This window comes from Oncorhynchus keta, chromosome 26 (genome assembly GCF_023373465.1).
Source record: "Oncorhynchus keta strain PuntledgeMale-10-30-2019 chromosome 26, Oket_V2, whole genome shotgun sequence".
Taxonomy (NCBI): domain Eukaryota; kingdom Metazoa; phylum Chordata; class Actinopteri; order Salmoniformes; family Salmonidae; genus Oncorhynchus; species Oncorhynchus keta.
Window position 1 is genome coordinate 13660042 of NC_068446.1, and position 17855 is coordinate 13677896.

The following is a 17855-nucleotide window of genomic DNA, read 5'->3' on the forward strand; positions in this document are numbered from 1 at the left end:
TCAAACATCTCTGGAGAAACCTGAAGATAGCTGTGCAGCGACACTCCCCATCCAACCTGACAAAGAACAATGGGAGAAACTACCCAAATACAGGTGTGCCAAGCTTGTAGCTTTATACCGAAGAGAATGCGAGCCCGTGATCGCTGCCAAAAGTGCTTCAACAAAGTACTAAGTAATGTGTCTGAATACTTATGTAAATGTTATATTTCAGTTTCTTATTAAAAAAGAAAAAGAAAATTTGCAAACATTTCTAAAATCCTGCCTTTGCTGTGTCATTATGGGGTGTTGTGTGTAGATTAATGAGGGGGAAAAAAACAATATGGTTGTTTTATAATAAGGTTGTAACGAAACAAAATGTGGAAAAATTCAAGGGGTCCGGAAACTTTCAGAGTGCACTGTATGGTGTAAAGTGCCAAGAATAATTTTTTTTGCACTTTGCTTTAAGTACATGCAACAACTTGAAGGTGTTATTTCTATAACAGGGGCGGCAGGGTAGCCTGGTGGTTAGAGCGTTTGACTAGTAACCGAAAGGTTGCAAGTTCAAATCCCTGAGCTGACAAGGTACAAATCTGTCGTTCTGCCCCTGAACAGGCAGTTAACCCACTGCTCCAAGGCTGTTTTTGAAAATAACAATTTGTTCTTAACTGACTTGCCTAGTAAAATAAAGGTACTTTTTTTTAAATGACAGTATACTGCTGTTTTCTGATTTCAATTAGTTTTATATTTTGTACTGTGACCACACTTGGTTGAGTGCGTCAATATTTCTGCAGTGCCATCTGGTTCATGGTTATCCCTTGGAAACATGAATTAACACACTCTCAAAAAATCGGGTATGGTTAAGATACAGTGTTGTTCCCTGGGGTACAAAAAAAAAAGTGAAAGGTACACTTCACAGGTACACATATGAACTCGCATGGTACAGTTCGGTACCTTGTAAGTATAATCAGACACGTTTCTACCTAACATTTAGAATATGAAGTACGATCACCATTCATAAGTGGGGGCAATGTACTGGTGGGGCTCATTAGCATATTTTGGGATGAGGTCAAATACACTCTCCAAAAGTATGTGGACACCCCTTCAAATGAGTGGATTAGGCTATTTCAGCCACACCTGTTGCTGACAGGTGTATAAAATCGAGCAGAGCCTTTCAATGTGGCACCATCATAAGATGCAACATTTCCAAGAAGTCAGTTCGCCAAATTTGTGCCCTGATAGAGCTGCCCCGGTCAACTGTAGGTGCTGTTATTGTGAAGTGGAAACGTCTCGGCACAACAATGCCTCAGCCGCGAAGTGATAGGCCACACAAGCTCAAAGAACGGGACCGCCGAGGGCTGAAGCGTGTAGCACATAAAAATTGGTTGTCCCCTGTTGCAACACTCAATACGGGTTCCAAACTCCCCGTGGAAGCTACGTCGGTGCATAAACTGTTAGTCGGGAATGGGTTTCCATGCCCGAGCAGCCGCACACAAGCCTAAGATCACCATGCTCAATGCCAAGCATCGGACGAAGTGGTGTAAAGCTCGCGGCCATTGGACTCTGGAGCAGTTGAAACGTGTTCTATGGAGTGTTGAATCACGCTACACGCATCACCATCTACCAGTCTGACAGACAAATCTGGGTTTGGTGGATGCCAGGAGAATGCTACCTACCCCATTGTAAAGTTTGGGGGAGGAGGAATAATGGTCTGGGGCTGTTTTTCATTGTTCAGCCATGGCCCCTTAGTTCCAGTGAAGGGAAATCATAACGCTACAGCATACAATGACATTCTAGACGATTCTGTGCTTCCACCTTTATGGCAACAGTTTCCTGTTTCTGCATGACAATGCCCCATGCACAGAAATGGTTAGTCAAGATCGATGTGGAAGAACTTGACTGGCCTGCTCAGAGCCCTGACCAATCCCATCGAACACCTTTGGGATGAATTGGAATGCAGACCGTGAGCCAGGCCTAATCGCCCAACATCAGTGCCCGACCTCACTAATGGTCTAGTGGAAGTCCCAGCAGCAATGTTTCAACATCTAGTGGAAAGCCTTCCCAGAAAAATTGAGGCTTTTACAGCAGCAAACTCCATATTAACACTGGGGATTTTGGAATGAGATGTTTCGACAAGCAGGTGTCCACATAATTTCGGTCATGTAGTGTATATGTGTATTTGTGCCAACTGTCATGCCGATACAGGTTAACCACCTCTTTTGACACTGTCTGCTCTACACACGTGAGTCTGGAGAGACATTTCTCCTCCTCACAATTGTGTAGCGAATTCTACTAGATGAAATGCCAAAATGAGTAAGTCATCCTGGCATTTAAAGCACACTCGATTTTTGAAATTTCAGTAATGTCACTTTTTTTGAGAACACAAGCACACATGTACAGTTGCGGGCACTTGCGAAAAACGATCCACATTAAACACTAGAGTGCCGTGACGCACATTCATTGCAGCAATGAAATAGTTGGCACGGCGGTGTATTTACCTCTTGAAGAGCAGGATAGAGATGACGATGATGATGATGAGTACGACGGCCAGGACAGGGCCCATGACCCACAGCATCTCTGGGTCCTCAGCATGGCGAGCCATACCGCTGTGGAGCTTCACTGTGATGGGGTCCGAGTATGGGCTGGCCGCAAACGTCTTCTGCTGCAGGAGAGAAGAAGGAGGAGGACACCAAACAGAAACCCCTGTTCAGAATGGAGAGGCTTTATCATTTGGTTGGAGTCTGAACACTGCACTATTAACCTTGAGACCTGTGTTGTCTCAAGCCCGTTGGAGTACTTTAGCTCTGTTGCTCTTGTGTCTTATCCCTTGTCCAACCCAGTGCCTGATTGAAAGTCAGTGGCTGACATCAGTTAGGCGCCTGGAAACACGGTGCTAACTCGACGTGATGTTACTGTAGCCCTATACAGAATTCTTCGCAGCTCTGCCTTAGCATGTATCTAACGCTGTGTCTGCTGGAGACTAACATCAGCCAGGCATCTGGTGAAGGAGAGAGAGGTGTATTTGTAGCTAGCTCCATTCTTTAATAGAGTGAAAATTCCCCAACCTGTCAGCCAGAACACAAAGTGACAACAAGCGCAGTTACTTTAAGATATTTACGCCTTGCAAATTGATCCATTTAGCTTTGTTATGTGACGCCAGCATCATGCCAAGCCATATCCATTGTACCCAGCCTCTGCAAAAAACTTGAAGATGAAAAGGGGATGAGAGAGAGAGAGAGAGAGAGAGAGAGAGAGAGAGAGAGAGAACTTCCGAAATTTATGACAGAACTCCCTTTTTAATAGGGTTTTAATGCCTTTTTAACTGATAAAAACATTAACTGGTGCTGACAACGGTGTTCATTCCAGTTGCCGTAGAAACACACAGAGCACTGCAGTCACTACATGTGCCTGCTTACTGTGGTGGCACAGACGCAAGCCGGGAGAGAGGTATAGGCTTACTGTAGCCTAAGTGCTGATGCAGATGAAGCTACTACTAAATACACTCAGAGAGTAGTACACATATGCTGCGAGCAGATAAACAAACTCCAGATCCTGCCCATGTATCAGCAATCGCCCACTCACAACCGCTCCCTGGTAGTTAAGTCTGTCCCCTTCCCCTCGCTCCTCTCTGCCCCTGACCCTGAGTTATTTTCAGCCTCTGTTGCTCTCTTCTCCTGCTCTTCCCCTCCTCTAACCCTGCCATGTCAATTAGTGAGACTGTGATATACTGTACTGACGCCAGTGAGAAAGAGTTGGCCTCGGGTTCTCTGCTGGCTTCCAGAGGGCGTGATAAAAGTTGTCACCTTTATCGGATTTGTCCTCAGAGGCCACTGATGCACATCCTCCCCTGCACTAGTCACCCTCCCCGGACACAGCAGAGAATATACACAATGACCGAGTCTAATCCTCCATCAAGATCTCTCTCTCTCTACCCATCTCTCTACCCCTCGCTCTCCCTCTCTCTCTGTCCCATTTGCAACCCCTTCGCTGTCTAAGACGTGTTGCTAAAATGATCGGCAGAGGAAATCCCAACAACTTTCACTGAGGCCATGCCACCAGGTTTACATGTGGATAGCACTTGTCAGGCCCACTTGAGGAGTACTCAAAACAAGGGTTACTGTCGAGTCTTCTGAATGTTTCACCACAGCATAAATTGACATCTTCAAAGGAAATATTGAAAATATGCATCTGATATTGATGAAGATGGTTGCAGTTATATCCTGCATAAACAAAGGACTCATATGGGCCAAAAGCATTTGCACAAATGTTCAAGGTCAAAAGGTCATGGTGCCTCCCATATTCTGATACCTGCTGAGAAAGACCTGGAGTCTTGATCGACTCAATGACAGAAACAGCCATGAATAGCCTGACATCTCTGAGAACTGTTCATGTTGATCTCATTTCTCGGCTTCCTCTTTCTCTCTCCATCGCTTCCAGCCTCGTCCCTCCCTCTTCTGTCTCGGTCTCTCTATTCTCTCTCTCCCAGGCTCCTCTTCTCCACAGCTCATTCTTATACTTTTGGCAATGTGCAGCAGGCGTTGTACCACAAAACTTTATTTGAAAAATGGCAGCAGTCACGCCTCTTAGACACAGTGGATGGAAGCCCAAACAAAAGAGGACATTTAGATATTCTCAGAGAGGGGGGAAACTTTGGGAGTGATCAATTTGAGAAGCACTATCTGATAGAAACACAGCCCATAGAGTGAGTGAATAATGTACTTCCAGTGCCTATACATTTACAAATGCAGCATGGGAATGCTGTGTATTGGAGAGATAATAAAGTGAGTGAAATGCAGAGCTGATGCGGGGAAGGGAAGGGAAGAAGACCGAGGAGTGCATAGGGTGAATAGTCTTATTTTTCCCCATTGTTTCTCCCACAATAAGGCTTCCTACTGGGCACAACACATCATTGAAACATGAACATTTGGGTAATATTTGGTTGAGATGTGGATTCACCCACTCAAAAAGACAGCCAGAGGTTGGTTGAATTCCCAACGTGCAATCACTGTGCTTTCAACCATCTAAAAGCACCACCAAGTTCCAATGGAAGAACCACGTCTGCTTTTCGGTTTAGTCGTCACCTAAATGTGTGTGAGGCGTAGATTTGTTTAAGACGACCAAGAAACACTCTGTGTGACCCTGATTCAGCCCACTGCAGTAAAAGGTTAAGAGGTCTCTCAATAATCATTCTCACGATAGCACATTGGAAGTAACACGTGACACATTTTCAAGAGCTTGGGACCATACGTTTCTATCTGCATTTGTGTCAAAATGTAGTTGTTGACACAGCCTTGTTTTTGACAGAGCGCCACTTGCGTCATGACTGCATCGGCAAGGACCAAAGAAACTCATGGTCATCACTCACCACGTCAGGTCATCAGATGCTCCAATAAAACATGTCTCTGCAAAAATAAATAAACGCTAGCTAAGTTTTTCCTCTTTGGATCTGTGTTTTGGATGTATCCAATGTGGTTGCTGGTTGAGCTTGATGTTACTTTGTAGCAAGTAGGGTCTGTGTATGTAGGCGCTTATTGCGTCATGATCGCTATTTTAGAATGCCCTTCTGGCCAATCGGAAACAAGTATTCACCAGTATAAAGTACCCTAAATACCCCAGTTCATGTTGATAAATCCTTAAATTCAATAATTGAGGGTTTGGAACTTCGAAGCAATTTATCTCAGAATCATAATTTTGCAGATAGGTCCTAAAAAGTCATTGTCAATGAGATCAGTGTAACATTAAATACTAAGATGATTATTGAACATATTGACAACGATCCCCTCTGGGTGTGTCTGAGGTGAGGGCAGAGCACCAGGACCCCCCACTCCCCCCTCCCTTAATCCTCAGGCTACGACCTCTCTCTGTCTGTGTCTCGGTCTCTCTCTTTCGTCCTGTCTCGCTCTCGTTCTTTCAATCTGTCTCTTCCTCTATTTGCCTCTGTCCATCTCCCTATTTTCACGGCGTCTCTGTCTCTCTGCCTCCCTCTGTGTCATTTAAACAACTCTCTTTTTCATCCATAAAATCTCCCCATAAAAAAAAGAAAATCTCATCCATAAAACCTTTACTGCATTCCTCTTCTCTTAGTACTGTATATTATTTCCCCAAGGCTCCCTCTAACAATCTCCATTCCTCCATCAGACTTATCTCTCTCTCTGTACCCCTCACTCTTTTCACCCCTCCATCACTCCCATTCGGTTTTCTCCAGTCCCCTCAGATGAAACTGACACCCTTTCTCTCTAATGCTCCCTCCCCTCCTCCCTCTCTCCCTCTCTTCCCTGCTGTAAGTGAGCACACTGTTTATATGGCTTGTTTCTTTTATCCAATTTCACACTTCCAGGCATATTTACCAGCCAAGGGAGCCACATAAAGCTGCAGTGCCCTTTTGCTCCAGTCTCCCGCCTCCCTCTTTCTCCTCTCTCCTCCTCCTTCCTCCATCCTGCCATCAACCCTGCCATAACTATAAAGCTGAGCTCACTTCCCTGTTTTCCCATGAACGTGATTAGCCTGCTATTTTATCTGGCCAGGCATGACTTAGATTCAATAATAATTCACTTTACTGGGTCACAGATCTGTTATGTGTCTGTCTGTCACTCTGTTAAAGAGAAATAACCACGTTCTAGCTGAACAAAAACACAATACACAACTCTCCTTTCTCTACACAATGTATTGCTTACCAGAAGATGGAGAAAGGCATAGCAATGGGCTGGCACTGTCGAGAGTTGGTGTTCCAATGGTTGTAAAAATCGATGTATGTTTTTTTTATTTTTTATTTATCAACCATGCCATCATTTCCTCATGCAGTATACAGTGCATTCAGAAAGTATTCGGACCCCTTGACGTTTTCCACATTTTGTTACGTTACACTCTCATTCGAAAATTGATTACATACATTTTTGTTCCTCATCAATCCACACACACTACCCCATAATGACAAAGCGAAAACAGTTCGTTTTTTTAACCTTGAAATTGGGCTCAGTTGCATCCTGTTTCCATGGATCATCCTTCAGATGCTCCTACAACTTAATTGGAGTCTACCTGTGGTAAATTCAATCGATTGGACATGATTTGGAATGGCAGCTGTGCAGCGACACTCCCCATTCAATCTGACAGAGCTTGAGAGGATCTACAGAGAAGAATGGGAGAAACTCCCCAAATACAGGTGTGCCAAGCTTGTAGCATCATACTCAAGAAGACTCGAGTCTGTAAACGCTGCCAAAGGTGCTTCAACAAAGTACTGAGTAAAGGGTCTGAATACTTCTGTAGGTGATATTTCATAATTGTATTCTTTTGCAAACATTTTTTTGCTTTGTCATTATAGGGTATTGTGTGTAGATTGATGAGAAAAATGCCACAAAACGTGGATAAATCCAAGGGGTCTGAATAGTTTCCAAATGCACTGTATGTACAGTAAATAGATAGGGGAGACATGTTTTGAGGCTGAGGAGCTGTCTGAACTTCTGCAGTGAAGACCAAGGCCACCAGTGAGTGCATCTTCTAAAGAGGAAACCAATGACGGCCACACTGAGTGAACTCTGACTGTGACGCGGGCTCATAGTTTCTCTGTGACACGTAACCGTGACTCACTACACAGACGTGAGTCACACAGTGCTACTGCTTCGTGCAGCGTGTGGTATGGCGACACCAGCGGAAGTCTTGGCTCACCTGTTACCTAGCTGTGTCACTGAGAGACGCGAGGAGTATCGCAACAACAAAAACAACTGATTGTGCTAAAATCCAATAATTGGCAGGCTGCACTGTGTAGAATATGCATGGCAGACTCAAGGGGCATTTACAGTATATGACATATCCTTACTGTTGTATTAACAGTACTAGTCTTTTGAGTTTGATTCTACATTGGATGTTCATGTATCTCGGGGATGGTGATACCGTATGGAAGTTGTGTTTGTGACAGGACTACAGTATCTATAGATACGGAGAAGTGGTTGTTTCACTTACAGATTCGTGGCCTTTGAGGGCAGCCAGTACGAAACAGAGGTACTGCTGCTGGCCCGGTAGAGGCTTGTTGTAGAAGCCGTTGTACTTCTTCTCGTCTCCTAGAGGGAAGGTGTCTGGGAGAGCATCCATCTTGGCAGCGATGTAGGGTCTGAGGAACTCTTGGGTCTGTCTCCTCTTCAGGCTCTGGTCAGAACTAGCCTCCAGGAGCTGACATGACATCAGAGAGAAATACTTATCTGCAGCCCAAATAGCGCCATTCTGTATGTAACTATGTTGGAAATAGGGTGCCAATTGGAGCGAAGACTCAAAGATACACAATCTCCTGCCATTATGGCTTTGAGCAAGGCACTTAACTTTATTATCTATCTGTTCAGTTTGGGGTTTTTGTTTTTATTCTGTAGCAACTATATAGTCAATAATATAGAACACACATACTGTTCACATCAATGTGTTCATAAACTGCGTCCATAGGCCACAATGAATTGTGCTTCTAGGCTCACAGGTGGGTTAAAATCTTACACTGCAAATGATGCATAGAGTAATTCAAGTTTTATAACATCTTGGTCCTGCAGCCAGGTTTCACACTTGAGCTGCTCCTCTCTTGTCTCTCTCACCACTCACACCTCTTTCTGACCTACAGCTGTGGTGAGAGGTCATAGCTTTATTAGACAGTCTCAGGAGTGTGTTCCTGTGTGTGTGTGTGTGTGTGTGTGTGTGTGTGTGTGTGTGTGTGTGTGTGTGTGTGTGTGTGTGTGTGTGTGTGTGTGTGTGTGTGTGTGTGTGTGTGTGTGTGTGTGTGTGTGTGTGTGTGTGTGTGTGTTTGTTCCTGTGTGTGTGTGTGTGTGTGTGTGTGTGTGTGTGTGTGTGTGTGTGTGTGTGTGTGTGTGTGTGTGTGTGTGTGTGTGTGTGTGTGTGTGTGCTTGTTCCTGTGTGTGTGTGTTTGTCCCTGTGTGTGTGTGTGTGTGTGTGTGTGTGTGTGTGTGTGTGTGTGTTTGTTCCTGTGTGTGTGTGTGTATTCAAAGAGAATGTCTGAAGTATTCTACAGTTCTACTGACTCCTAGAAAGTCCACGTTACATTTTTATGTGAACCCCCCTATAACCTTGTTCCTCTTCTCTGCTCTTCAACACGACTTTAACCGACTCATTTCATACCGACAGTTTCTCTAGTCTATAAAACGGCAGCAATAGCAATGTTTTAGATTGCAGAGAAAGAAAAGGCTTTGACAATGAGAGAGCAGATCTTGCTGTCTCAAAGGTGCTTTGGATGCAGGCATATTTATTTAACGCGCTCTATGCTTTTTGATATTCAAGAGGCTGCACTTTTTCTGCAGACGACAGTAGATTGAGAGAAAGCAAACTCACGAGAAAGGTATTGAAGCCCAAAAGGTCCACATTAATAAAACAAAGCAAAAAAATGCTATGAGCAGCTATTTAGGAGTGTTTTAAGTGCCTCAAACACTCAGGAGAAGCAAAACTTGAAATGAAAAATAAAAAGCTTATTTTTTTTAAATGGAAATCACCATCCTGCACAGCAAAGACAAAATGTTAAGGGCAAAAATGGCAATTTACATGTGTAGTGAAAGCTGAGAATTCTGTAATCAGCAATTCACAGCACGATATGTCGATATCGTCTTGTTCTTTTTTTTTTTTGGGGGGCAGAGACTAAATATATGAGCTGTTTTAAAGATGCTTCATATTTAATGGGCTTGGTGCTATGGAAGAAAGGGATTTTTTGGTCTGTGCCCAAAGGAGGTGCTGTTAACACACGCACACACACGCACTCACCTCATCCAAGTCCATATCTTCAGGGTTCTCCCACCTGTGTAGTGTGGCTGGTGTGACAGGAACCACCACTATGTAGTAATATCTGTAGAGAGAGAGAGACAGGCAGGTTGAGCACGACCAGGGTGTGTGTGTGTGTGTGTGTGTGTGTGTGTGTGTGTGTGTGTGTGTGTGTGTGTGTGTGTGTGTGTGTGTGTGTGTGCGTGCGTGCGTGCGTGCGTGCGTGCGCGTGTGTGTGCGTGCGTGCGTGTGTGTGTGTGTGTGTGTGTGTGTGTGTGTGTGTGTGTGTGTGTGTGTGTGTGTGTGGTCTAACTTTACTATCCTTTTGCGTTCCAAAAGTCCTCTCATCGGATAGTAAAACAAGGAACATTTGAATAGTGGGGACATTTCAACCGGTCCCCAAAAGGAAAAAAATGCGATTTTAGGTTAGGTTTAGAGTTAGGATTACAATTAATTAGGGTTAGAATTAGGCTGAGGAGTTAGGGGCTAGGGGTTAGGGGTTAAGGTTAGGGCTTGGTTAAGGTTAGGTTTCGGGAAAATAAGATTTAGAATGAGAATAGATGTTTTGGTCCCCACTTGGATAGTAAAACCAATGTGTGTGTGCGATGGAGTGAGTGAGTATGAGTGTGTGTGCGTGCATGGGTGCATGCATGTGTGTGTAACACGCTGTCCCTTTGGGTAAGCCTGAGCATATCTCAGATATCTCTATTGTCATAACATTCAGGCTCTGCTAAGGCCTCAATCTATCCATACTCGAACATACTCAATCACCATATTCTTATCGGCAGACTCAGTAGCCTCGGTTTTTCGGATGACTGCCTTGCCTGGTTCACCAATTACTTTGCAGACAGAGTTCAGTGTGTCAAATCGGAGGGCATGCTGTCCGGGCCTCTGGCAGTCTCTATGGGGGTGCCACAGGGTTCAATTCTCGGGCCGACTCTTTTCTCTGTATATATCAATGATGTTGCTCTTGCTGCGGGCGATTCCCTGATCCACCTCTACGCAGACGACACCATTCTATATACTTTCGGCCCGTCATTGGACACTGTGCTATCTAACCTCCAAACGAACTTCAATGCCATACAACACTCCTTCCGTGGCCTCCAACTGCTCTTAAACGCTAGTAAAACCAAATGCATGCTTTTCAACCGATCATCGCTGCCTGCACCCGCATGCCCGACTAGCATCACCACCCTGGATGGTTCCGACCTTGAATATGTGGACATCTATAAGTACCTAGGTGTCTGGCTCGACTGCAAACTCTCCTTCCAGACTCATATCAAACATCTCCAATCGAAAATCAAATCAAGAATCGGCTTTCTATTCCGCAACAAAGCCTCCTTCACTCACGCCGCCAAGCTTACCCTAGTAAAACTGACTATCCTACCGATCCTCGACTTCGGCGATGTCATCTACAAAATGGCTTCCAACACTCTACTCAGCAAACTGGATGCAGTCTATCACAGTGCCATCCGTTTTGTCACTAAAGCACCTTATACCACCCACCACTGCGACTTGTATGCTCTAGTCGGCTGGCCCTCGCTACATATTCGTCGCCAGACCCACTGGCTCCAGGTCATCTACAAGTCCATGCTAGGTAAAGCTCCGCCTTATCTCAGTTCACTGGTCACGATGGCAACACCCATCCGTAGCACGCGCTCCAGCAGGTGTATCTCACTGATCATCCCTAAAGCCAACACCTCATTTGGCCGCCTTTCGTTCCAGTACTCTGCTGCCTGTGACTGGAACGAATTGCAAAAATCGCTGAAGTTGGAGACTTTTATCTCCCTCACCAACTTCAAACATCAGCTATCTGAGCAGCTAACCGATCGCTGCTGCTGTACATAGTCTATTGGTAAATAGCCCACCCATTTTCACCTACCTCATTCCCATACTGTTTTTATACTGTTTTTATTTATTTACTTTTCTGCTCTTTTGCACACCAATATCTCTACCTGTACATGACCATCTGATCATTTATCACTCCAGTGCTAATCTGCAAAATTTTAATTATTCGCCTACCTCATGCCTTTTGCACACATTGTATATAGACTCCCCTTTTTTTCAATGAATGACTTGTTAATTGTTTACTCCATGTGTAACTCTGTGTTGTCTGTTCACACTGCTATGCTTTATCTTGGCCAGGTCGCAGTTGCAAATGAGAACTTGTTCTCAACTAGCCTACCTGGTTAAATAAAGGTGAAATAAAAAAATAAAAAAATAAAAATAGATATGTAGTTTCTCTTACTAAATAATGAATCCCCTGATAGGCGAACACACATATTCTATGCACACACACACCTCCCCCCTTTTATGCGTCAACATCTTTGCCCAGTTAAACCTATGTAGTTAACTTCTGCCACCAGAGGAATAGTAGGATAAGTTTGGCTTTGGCTCAGATGTTTACTCTGGCTCATGTGTGCTTGTTCCTGTGTGTGTGTGTGTGTGTGTGTGTGTGTGTGTGTGTGTGTGTGTGTGTGTGTGTGTGTGTGTGTGTGTGTGTGTGTGTGTGTGTGTGTGTGTGTGTGTGTGTGTGCGTGGCTCTAATCCAGAGTGTGATGAAAAGGTCTGGCCAGGGCATTAAGATACTGATTGTATTGCTAAATTCGTTTTTTTGTTTTTTTTTCTCACTCATGCTGGCGCTGCTTATTACGGCTTAGATGGTCACAGTTTCTTTTTAGAAACAAACACTTGAGTCCAAGTAATTCACAAGTCTGCCTGACTAGGAAGGGTAAAAAAAGTACCTTTTCTGAAATTGCAGGTTCTGCATTGGGCCCCTGATTTTTTATAAGTTAACATTTGAAGTGAACTCTTGAAGAAATTGCTTTCTGCTCTAATGGGAGAGTAGCATAGAGCTACAGTAAATCCAATCAAATTTTATTTGTCACATGTGCCGAATACAACAGGTGTAGTAGACCTTACAATGAAATGCTTACTTACAAGACCTTAACCAAACAAAATACAGTTAAGAAAATACCACAAAAAGAGTAAGAGATAAGAATAACAAATAATTAAAAAGCAGTACAGTGATGTCGACGCCAAGGAACTTGAAGCTCTCAACCTGCTCCACTAAAGCCTCATCGATGAGAATGGTGGCGTATTCGGTCCTCCTTTTCCTGTAGTCCACAATCATTTCCTTTGTCTTGATCACGTTGAGGGAGAGATTGTTGTCCTTGCACCACATGGTCAGGTCTCTGTCGTCCTCTCTACGGACTGTCTCATCGTTGTCGTGATCAGGCCTACCATGTTGTGCCATCAGCAAACTTAATGATGGTGTTGGAGTCGTGACTGGCCTTGCAGTCATGAGTAAAGAGGGAGTACAGGAAGGGACTGAACACGCACCCTTGCGGGGCCCCCGTGTTGAGGATCAGAGTTGCGGATGTGTTGTTACCTACCCTCACCACCTGGGGGCGGCCCGTCAGGAAGTCCAGGATCCAGTTGAAGAGGGAGGTGTTTAGTCCCCGGGTCCTTAGCTTAGTGATGAGCTTTGAGGGCACTATGGTGTTGAACACTGAGCTGTAGTCAATGAATAGCATTCTCACGTAGGTGTTCCTTTTGTCCAAGTGGGAAAGGGCAGTGTGGAGAGCAATAGAGATTGCATCATCTGTTGATTTTTATTTATTTTTATTTCACCTTTATTTAACCAGGTAGGATAGAAAACACTCTGACGTTTCTAAAACTGGTTAAATCACGGCTGTGACTATAACAGAGCCTGTGTTTCATCGAAAAGCGCAAGAAAAACTGATCACTGAAAACTGGAAAAAGTATCAATGCGCCACTTGCATGTTTTGTTTATGGGAAACCAAATTACATGGGGCTGAGATTGCAAGTCCTACAGCTTCCACACGATGTCGCCAGTCTTGTCAATTGCCTGGGCTTTGTTTCTTGGTCAAACGAGTAAGAGAGAGCCCATTCCTTCCGGTCTCCGACAGGATGTTTTGTATGAGAAATTTTCGACCATGAGTTCAAGACGTGGAGCTATTGAATACACATCGCCCCGTGATCAATTTGATAGATTATTAACGTTTACTAATACCTAAAGTTTACCTAATGCTTCCCTTTATATTCTGTAATAGTTTGCAAGCCCTGCCACGTCGGCCGAGTGTCGGAGCCAGTGTAGTATGATTCGATCTTAATCCTGTACACAATCCTGAGAACACTTTGCTTTTTTCATGGTTCAGCGGAGGGCATACCGGGATTTCTTATAAGCTTCCGTGTTAGAGTCCCACTCATTGAAAGCGGCAGCTCTACCCTTTAGCTCAGTGCGAATGTTGTCTGTAATCCATGGCTTCTGGTTGGGGTATGTACGTACAGTAACTGTGGAGACAACGTCATCAATGCACTTATTGATAAAGCCAGTGACTGATGTGGTGTGCCATCGGATGAATCCCGGAACATATTCCAGTCTGTGATAGCATAACAGTCATGTAGTGTAGCATCTGCTTTATCTGACCACTTTTTTATAGACCGAGTCACTGGTGCTTCTTGCTTTAAGCAGGAATCAGGAGGAATCAGGAGGATAGAGTCAGATTTGTCAGATTTGCCAAATGGAGGGAGAGGGAGAGCTTTGTGTGTGGTGTACATTTCTTTTCCTCTGGTTACATTTTAACATGATGATTGAAATGAGGTAAAAACTGATTTAAGTTTCCTTGCCTGAAAGTCCCCGGCCACAAGGAGCGCCACCTCTGGATGAGCGTATTCCTGTTTGCTTATGTCGGAATACAGCTCATTGAGTGCGGTTTTAGTGCCAGCCTCGGTCTGTGGTGGTATGTAGACAGCTATGAAAAATGCAGATGAACACTCTAGGTTGATTTTGTGGTGAGATACTCTACCCCAGGCGAGGAAAACCTTGAGATTTCCTTAGATATCGTGCACCAGCTATTGTTTACAAATATAACTATATAACCCGCCAGTTGTATGTTCTTAATGTCGTTGTTCAGCCACGACTTGTTGAAACATAAGATATTACAGTTTTTAATGTCCTGTTGGTAGAATATACGAGCTGTCAAGTCTTCCCATTTATTTTCCAGCAATTGAACGCTAGCAGGATGGAAGGCAAGTGCAGATTAGCCACTCGTCTCCTGATCCTCACAATGCACCCTGATCTCTTCCTGCGAAACCTCTGTTTCCTTTTCCAGCAAATCACGGGGATCTGGACCTGGTCGGGTGTCTGTAGTAGTATATCCCTCCCGTCCGACTCATTGAAGAAGAACTCTTCGTCCAATTTGAGGTGAGTAATCCCAGTTCTGATGTCCAGAAGCTCTTTTCGGTCATAAGAGATGGTAGCAGCAACATTTATGTACAAAACAAGTTATGAACAAAGCGAAAAAACAAACAAAATATCATGGTTGGTTAAGAGCCGATAAAGCGGCAGTCCTCCCCTATAGCGCCAGTTTCAAATGTGTCTTACTAGCACAGTTTTTTTAGAAAAATAATATTTTTTAAAGGTTTTTACTAGTAATGATTGCAGGACAGCAGGCTGGCCTGGGACAAAGCCAGACGTATCCCTAATAGTGGTCTCTCTACTGCTATACCACTGAAAATAAATGTGAAAATACCAAGGTGGTTATGAACTGCTCACACAAAAAATACTACAGTTCCTATAGAATTAAGTAGTCAAATGAAATATACTGTAGAATACAAATATTACACACTGTTTTTTCCCTCGATCGTGTGTAGTACTGTAGAATGTTGCAGTATCCTGTAGAATACTATAGTGAATACTACAGTATTATTCACAAAAGAACACTGTAGCACAGTACTACAGTAAAGTCTGCAAAAAACAGTAACTAGTAAATACTACAGTATTCAATATGCATATACCCTGCCCATTCCCTTCCCCATATCGCAATTTGAGCCACCCATAAGTGAAAAACCCAAATGCCAGGTATAGAAAATAGCATAAACTTTGAACTATCTGTTCAGACCGACCAGTTATTGAAAATGTGATCTTAGTATTTCTCCAGTAGGTTTCTTGAAGAAGAAACACTATATTAAATACTGCAGTAATTTAGTCAAAAACACTATAGTTAATACTACAGTAAAGTTTGCAAAAACACTACACTACAAAAACACTATAGTATTTATGCCGTAGTGTAGAATACTATAGAATTTATTCATGTTGGTGTGTAGAATAGCGTGACGTATATACAGGCACTGGAGTTGTTCTCCAACCAGGCAGCCCTGGAGGACACAGCTTGTGTGTATGTGTGCGTGCGTGCAGATCCTCATCCTCCATAAATCCTTCATCAACCTCGTGCTCATCTGAGGATATTGATTTAGCATTAGCATGGAAAGCCATGTTTTTTTTCTGTGTGTCTGGTGAGGAAGGCCTTCTGGACCCAAATTACAGCGAGCTAAGCCTCTTTAGCCTCTGTTGTGCGTCATCTTCTCTCTGTCCAAATCATCTCTCAACTCCTTTAAGTGCTGGGTGTTACTTTTAACAGTATAGCTCTGGCCTCCAGCCAAATAGATGAACAGATGAAGTAGCACCCAGACAACATACAGTGGCAACACTTGACAACTCATTCTTTATCCTCTGACCATTCTCATTCTCTATCCTCTCCTGTTCTTCTTTTTGTTAAACCTTTATTTAACTAGGCAAGTCAGTTAAGAACAAATTCTTATTTTCAATGACGGCTATGGTGGCAAAATTGCAAGATTATGCTATAATACTTTAATTGCATCAAATGGTTATTTTATTTCAACAGAATAGAGTATTCTTAACTATTGTGTGTGTTTTCTACTGAGGATGGGCCTCTGGGAGATAACACTGACAGGAGATTTACCATGTCTTTTGGGTGATAAAACATAAAGAGCATTCCAGAGCATGAGTTAATGTGTCTGTTCTATACCGTACCAGGGAGAGATGGTTCCAGTTTGGAGTCGGAGGACCAGACACTGGTCTATAAAACGAAAACCGTTTACCCAGCAGATACTGTCTGCTATGTATTATAGGTATCTTTCATACAAATCTTAACCTTATGACCCATTCTATATATCTGTTGTTCGTCATGTAGGTTTAAAGGGGGTGTACCTTGGCTAGAAAAGACCTTTGTACTTTTGTCTCGCCACTCTCAACGAATCATCAGAGATGGTGATGGGCTGACCAGCCATTGCTATTGCAAAGCTCTCACTATTAAAGATTTAGTTTATGACTTGTGTGATAAGTTTGTCTCTCCTCATTTGATAGTAAAGAAATTAACCACCACACGGCCTAGGAACAGTGGGGTAACTGCCTTGTTCAGGGGCAGAATGACAGATTTGTACCTTGTCAGCTCGGGGATTCTAGCAACCTTTTGGTTACTAGTCCAACGCTCTAACAACTAGGCTACCTGCCGCCCCCTATCTTCTTAAGGACATAGTTGGGACAGTTGGTGTTGGAGGATTCATGTTGACTTGTTGCTTACAACAATAGTAAGCACAGGATGGATAAGTAAGCACAGGATGGATAATACAAGTAGTGGCAATAATAGATAATACTAATAGGTATAGGGATTTAGATCGCCATCTTGTATACAATGGACTCAGATAGAGATCCCCGACTAAGGAACAATCGCCCCCAGGTCCCCAGTTAGAGGTATAGGGACACAGCAGGAGTAACAGATTTATAACCATGCCACGATGCAGACACATCAGCATTGAACAGGATGGAAGTTGGTTATAGCCCTAGTTTTAGCAGTGAGAGTGATGGTGGTAGTGACAGTAACATCCACAGTGTTTATGGGACAGACCTGACAGGGGCGGTGGTGGGGACTTTGGGCAGGGTGATGGTGAGCTTGCCCCCCTCCTCTGGGTCATGTTGGTATTGGATGGGTTTGGTCTTGAGCAGGTCCGGGGCGGTCCTGATGGAGACCTGCTGCTGTAGACCCCCAGCACTGTTCCCTCTAGACATCAACACAAAGCTGTAGTCTGTGTCTGGCTGCAGCCTCGTGATCAGCTTCCTCTTCAGGTTCCCCTGCACCTCCACACTCTGCTGGTTATACAGTATCTAGATAGAGACACAGGGAGGAGTGCTTAGTTATATACAGACACACACACATATATATATACACACACACGTACACAAACACACACACAAACACACATACAGTACCGGTCAAATGTGTGTACACCGCTACTCATTCCGGGGTTTGTCTTAA

At 43.8% G+C, this 17855-nt stretch overlaps 1 protein-coding gene across 8 annotated transcripts in view; it reads right to left on the reverse strand.

Annotated features, from left to right (window-relative positions):
- The window catches only part of LOC118371478 (receptor-type tyrosine-protein phosphatase F), a 430463-nt gene that overhangs the window by 49723 nt on the left and 362885 nt on the right, over positions 1-17855 (reverse strand). For all 8 annotated transcript variants that reach the window (XM_052480269.1, XM_052480266.1, XM_052480268.1 and 5 more), the window contains 4 exons: positions 17448-17704; positions 9718-9799; positions 7933-8139; positions 2475-2638 (listed from right to left, as the gene is read on the reverse strand). In XM_052480269.1, the coding sequence (XP_052336229.1) occupies positions 2475-2638; positions 7933-8139; positions 9718-9799; positions 17448-17704 (710 nt within the window). The remainder of the gene's footprint in view (positions 1-2474; positions 2639-7932; positions 8140-9717; positions 9800-17447; positions 17705-17855) is intronic.